Source organism: Spea bombifrons, chromosome 5 (assembly GCF_027358695.1).
Source record: "Spea bombifrons isolate aSpeBom1 chromosome 5, aSpeBom1.2.pri, whole genome shotgun sequence".
Classification (NCBI taxonomy): Eukaryota; Metazoa; Chordata; class Amphibia; order Anura; family Pelobatidae; genus Spea; species Spea bombifrons.
Genome location: NC_071091.1, coordinates 59,652,033 through 59,658,323, shown reverse-complemented (window position 1 = coordinate 59,658,323; position 6,291 = coordinate 59,652,033). Strand labels below are relative to the sequence as shown.

The 6,291-nt window shown below is 35.1% G+C and overlaps 1 protein-coding gene across 1 annotated transcript; it reads right to left on the bottom strand.

Annotated features, from left to right (window-relative positions):
* Positions 1-599: 599 nt before the first annotated feature.
* Positions 600-5,725, bottom strand: LOC128497672 (protein polyglycylase TTLL10-like). The gene is made up of 9 exons (XM_053467835.1): positions 5,601-5,725; positions 5,357-5,475; positions 4,912-5,023; positions 4,096-4,181; positions 3,657-3,810; positions 2,946-3,258; positions 2,157-2,273; positions 1,658-1,751; positions 600-1,189 (listed from the first exon to the last, which is right to left on the bottom strand). Exons 1-9 carry the CDS (start codon positions 5,723-5,725, stop codon positions 600-602), a joined length of 1,710 nt encoding a protein of 569 aa, XP_053323810.1.
* Positions 5,726-6,291: the final 566 nt, after the last annotated feature.

The following is a 6,291-nucleotide window of genomic DNA, read 5'->3' as shown; positions in this document are numbered from 1 at the left end:
TAATCTCCAAGGACAAGGGTTCGGTCTATATTTTTTATTAATTTCTAGACATACAGAGTCATGATCTGACCACGCAATATTATTTATATTCTTTTTTTTTTACAGTCTTGTACTGTTTCTGCTTTTGTCAATATTATATCTATCCTGGAAAAGGATTTATGTCTATGGGAAAAAAAAGTGAAATCTATATCATTAGGTCTAATAGTTCTCCATACGTCATATAGTTGAAATTTCCCTAAGGTATCTCTAAATGCTTTTGAAAGCTTATCTAATTTATAATAAGTGTTTCGATTTGCGCTTCTCCTATCTAATTCATGATCTATAACACAATTAAAGTCACCCAAACATAAAAAAGTACCTTGTATATAGTTTTGAATTTTCTGTAGGGTACTATTAAGAAAATGAATCTGCTTTATATTAGGCGCATAAATATTTAATATCGAAAATAATCTGTCATCTAATTTACACAGGATAAAAACGAACCTGGCTTCTATATCCTTATATGAATAAATTATCTCAACTTTAATATTGTTGGAAGCAATTATGGCGACCCCTCTTGCCTTTTTATGGGATAAGGAAGAGTTTGTCTCTTGAAGATTTTAGTGTCTACGTTGGAACTTTCTCAGAGGCTTAACTTCAGCTGATGGTGGAGCTGGTGTTAACAAGCAGCTCCTCTTGGAGATCCTCGGGGTCTTACATTCAGAGGTCGAGGGTCTCTCCACAGAGGCAGTCCCCGTAGATGAGTTCCTCATGTTTCTTATATCTGGCAGTACATGTGAGGTCTTAATCTTACTGAGTCTACCTGCAGAGGAAGTCTGCAAAGAGTCGTTCCTCTTGTTTCTGACATCTGGCAGTTCAGCAGAAGACTTACGCACAGGTTTTTGTTTGAGTATTGGTGGTAATCTGAGGGAGTCTTTCTCCGTGCGGACTTTGGACATTGCTGCTGCTGGTGCTGATGTTATCCTCAAGTCTACTTGCTTGGCTCTTTTTTTGGTGTCAGGGGCTTTAGCAATTGGTGGAAGTTTCTTCACATTCAGTGGTTCCCTCTGAACTTTCGTGGATCGGGACCAGTCAGATTTCACGGTCACCTGATTCATCTGTCCATTGTACAGAAGTACACACTGGTTTTTAGTTTTCAGTGGAAGAATTAGTTCGCCCTTTCTTTTATTAAAGATTTCAAGAGTCAAGTCTAAAGAGAAAAACATAATAATGTAATTAATAGTCTCAGTGAACCAGAAATATGTGCTGTTTTTTTCTCTGCTACAAATCATTAAAACCTAAATGCTGGTGACATACTCAACTACAGGACAAAAACCAAGACTAGAAGCATGAATAAGACTGATGTGATAATGACTGTGTTGTACTCTGGAAATATGTACTGTGAATACCATAATCCTATCCTATAAGGTTATACAACATTAATTGCTTAACATTAACCCTATAGCTACATGCAAATAGGATAGCCCCCAGGGTTTGCATGGCGTGTGCTGCCCTCCTTAGGAAGGAGCAACCATTTGTCCTACTCCCTCTATTTTGCTTGTCGTCTTTGCATCACTGAGAAAGTAGAGCGCTGGGATATGACATCATAGGGTAGGGTAAATAGGACCACTGCGGTGGCCTCCTAGGTGAAGTCAATACATCAAATACATGAACTTACCAAGTGTATCCTTAATAACCCCTGGGATCACCTCCTTCTGAACCTTACAGCTGGTGCTCAAGGATGGATTGCAATTCATTTCCAGGAGCCACACCTGTTAAAATATTTAGTATAAAAATACAACATACAAAACACTGACTACTTATGATTCAATATTGAAAGAACCATAAACATATTTCTACAGGCAAAAAGGAACAAATGCAAAATCTCATCAAATCTGTGTTCTCAGACTTTTCTTCTGTTACTCTATTGATACTCACTTTAACTAAAAGCTTTATAAAATGATGCGATATAAAATATTCAAACATCTTACTCAATAAAAAGATGTTTTTGAAATATTTTTTATGAATGCTTATTTTCACATAAACTATTGAATCTTAACAATGTAACTCTAGAACTTCTCCTGCGTAGTCATATCAAAGTAAATACTACTTGTTTTGTTAAATGGTGCTTATGTTCTAGAAGGGAATACTATTATTGTTTTGAATTGTAAGATTACCTGAAAGTCTTCATCGATTAAGAAATCGCAGCCGATTAGATCAAAATACCCCCGGCGACTTGTGAGCCTCGATTTAAATGATTTGAAGCAGTGTGCCATTATCAGCTGCATCTTTTTCTACGGAAACAGGAAGACAATGAGAACAACTGTGAGTTATCATGCATACGCCAATAAGCATTATTTGGAACAGGCAAGAAAATTAAGTTTATAACTGGAGAAGAGGAAGTATCACTAATGCCTGAATACCATGGCTACATTGTAGATTTACAAGATGTTGTGTACTCTAAAAGCAAATTTATGAAAAATAAATGTTTTTCTTTAAATTTTTAATATAGTGTGTGAAGATACCATCGTCTCACAACCACCTAGCGACTGAACCCCAAGGAAACTACTAGACCTCTGCAAAAAAACCCTCTTAAACCCTGCAAAACGTTCCCCCATCTCATCACAATTCTAGATAATATTACTATAATATATTAAATATAAAAATAATACAGTAATATAGTGTGGCGCTAAGTGAAACTGGGTTTTGCTTCAAAATGTTACAATATGCGCTCATGATGTGCAGAAGTGGAAGTCAGCATTGCAGGCTTTTGTGATATTTTGGTCACACAGAACAGATTTTTATGGCAATGCTAACAAAATTCTACTAATGCTGATTAAGTGCATTTCCCCATAATCCTTAATTATTCCTTCTTAGCGATATTTCCCCTATAGTGAACAAGGTCGCTTGTGAACCATCTCATTAAAGCTATATGTATGTACAGTAACCATTTATTCTTTCCTTACCGTGAAGGTGTTCAGAACCCAGTTCCTGGGTAGATGTTTCTTGGAGGCATATTCTTGGTTAACATAGTTGTTAAATCTCTCCATAGACCAGATAGTTTCGTCCTTCAATTCCTTATAAGATGGATGCTTCTTTTGCATGTATTGGTTGGTGAGATGGCTAGTGAGATCAGTAGATTGGTGGTCATATTGTTCACAGGTAAGTCTCACATAACCATGACGGAAAAAAACGACATAAGGCTCCGTGGATGAGATAATCATATAGGACCTTACGTCAAATTTCCGTCCACCCAGAAGCAAAGGATTTGGAATATATCTGCAAAACAAGAAAGAAAATGTACTCTATTTAGTGAACATTTAAATTTATTCTAAAAATTCAACATTACAGTTTCCTATGGATATTACATACTTTATTGCAGAGACAGGGGGATGGGTCAATGTGGTGAAAATATTAATCAAAATAATTATTTTGGCATCAAGCAATTAACAAATAAATTACTTATAATGATCAAGTACTTTACAAATTAAAACTAATTCAATATTCACTACTAGTTGGTTAGCACTGTGATTTAAATAACATAGTTATTAAAACAGAAACTATAGAGGAAAAGGCCAGAACCTGAACTTAAGACATTTTGTTGAATTGTTTCAAACCTTATCATACAATAATAATACTAGTAACGTAACACGAGTAACTGCATGCTCTCATAGTACCTTTGTACAATGCTGGCCTCTGAGACATGATTACGGTCATGCTTATGGAGCCTCATCTGGCGTTGTAGGTCATTGACTTGCGTTGAGTTTTGCAGCAAGAAAATGCCACGTCCTTGGTTTAGGCCAGTGGGCTTACAAATCCATGTTTGAGAATCTGAAGATAGAAATTAAATTGCAATTAGTGAATTCTATTTATTCATGGAAGTGCAAATTAAAAAGAAATGTAAACTTTTTATAGTGACTTCCAGTACATCCAGTACATTTAAAATGTACATTCTTACACATGAGGAGCATGGCAGAAAATGTCCCATTTGAACATTCTGGACCACTGCCAGAAGCCTTTACCTGTAGTTAAACACAAGGGTGTCTAAATTAAATTAAGGGACAGAACCCCTACTATGTTAGCTGTGGCTGTTAGTTATATATTATGAGTACTTACCTTTATAAAGAGAGAAGAATGTTTTTCTCTCTGATGGAATGTCCAGACGGTAGGACTCTGGATAAAAATCGGCCATTTTCAGTTCTCTGTTCAAAGACAACAACATATAATGTGGAGAGTTCAGTCAATGATACTAATACATTTATATTTCTAATAAGAATAAATATTGTGTCCTTCAGCCTTCTACCTACAAGACAATTAACATCCTGTATTGTATTCTATCCAAGGAATGTTTTCATGAACATATCTTTTTAAACATTTTTTTGAAAATATGTGCATTTCCCATAGGACCAGATTAATAACATGTTTTTACAATGACACGGCATATCACATACTATTACTTACTCTAATGATGAAGGTAGTAACACTTATTATGCCAGAACTAAAGGAAACATGTTCCATTGGTCAGCAAGCTACTGACTCAGCAAGCCATTCTTGATAAAATATGAACATATAATTTAGATGGATTAGTTAACCCAGCTCAAGAGTAGAGAACTCTTTACAGCCTTGTATGCATCTTTCTTTTATATGCTACCAAGAATGCACAGCCTAGTATGTTTCATATTAGACTGTGTCTGCACTTTATTCAAGAAGTATAAAAAAAAACAATTTCCACATGACAGTCTAGGAGAGGTCTTCGAGAAAATCCCAAATCCATCCTAGATGACTATTACAAGGCTTCCTACCAACATAAGCAACTGCTTTTGTATTACAGAGTATCTGTATTGCACAGCTTCTCAGTATTACTGTCCCTGATAAATGTGCTGGGTATTGCTGTTGAATATTCTAAAGGAAGGTAACTAAACTGCTACTCACTTTGAGTTCCAGATTTTGCTTTGTTGGATTTCGTAGTCCCTCAAGCACCTTAAAAGACCAATTTTTGTAGTGAAAATCCAGTTGTTTGGAATCTGGTAGATCAATTGTTTGCCTAGAAAAAATGGATGTGAAACAATATTTTAAAGCTTCTGGATCTTTCATGTCATTCATATAAAAACCTAGCACTGGAATAGCTGTTATTTTATGTTTTATTTAAATCTTGCATATCCTCATAGCAATCTTGATGGGTTTTAATAAACGATATGCTTTATCATTCTTTTCTTACTTTGTAAAATAATCTGTTTAAAGAATATAGAGAGCATTTTCCACAGCCCTATAATGCCACGCAATATTTCAACGCTAGAATAGTCTTATACAAACCAAATAAAATACGATCTGCATAAAATTATACATATGATATGTAGCGGAAGCTTGGCATACTTACCTTCTTGAAAAGATATATAGTTAGATCTTCTCTTGATGGAACACCACTTCAACATGTAGTCATTCCTGGTCTTATCCTGGATGGGTGTCCACCCTTTATTCATGCAATAATCTTTAACACTGAAGTAGAGGAACAAATGATTATTATTAACCAAACATATTGCTTCAATTCAACTTGAAATGGTTGCTAAGCTATGTCATATTTACAGACAGAAAAAATGCTTTATCTTTAATGAAATACTTACAGATTTGCCCCATTACCACCTTCAATATAAAAGAAGGAGTTCTGCCTCTTTAGATATTCAAGAGGACTCCTTGTCACTTTTGGTGCCTCAAGAGAAATCAGTTGCCTGTTCCCTTTTTGGCTCATATTTATTATATGAACTCGCAGTTCGGTTTGAAAGAAAAGACTTCAACTGGTGAGAGCGCTGTCTCTTTCTAACAACCTCTTTCCTTGAGTAACTGTGACTTATATGCTGCCCTGAGCTATTGTGACATCACACGATTGTGAGGTCATCAGGAGAAGCACTGAAATAAATCTTAGAGGACACTGGCCATATGCTTATGTTAGCAGTATAGTATATGGAAATATTATATCCTAGAAGTACAATGGAATTGTTATGTATCTATCTATCTATCTATCTATCTATCTATCTATCTATATATAGTGATGTAATGTTTGGTTAAAATATACCTCAGTGAAACAGAACTAAGGTGCAGATAAACTATTGTTAAAAACAGCCAGGTACGTGGCTGTAGATGGCTTATTCTACATTTAAACATAGAAAATAATTGTTTATATAATAAAATACAAAATGTATATGGACCAATGCTAAATATCAGAGTCCAGTCTGTACATATTAGGCACCTATCTTTATCTTTAATGAAATACTTACAGATTTGCCCCATTACCGCCTTCAATATAAAAGAAGGAGT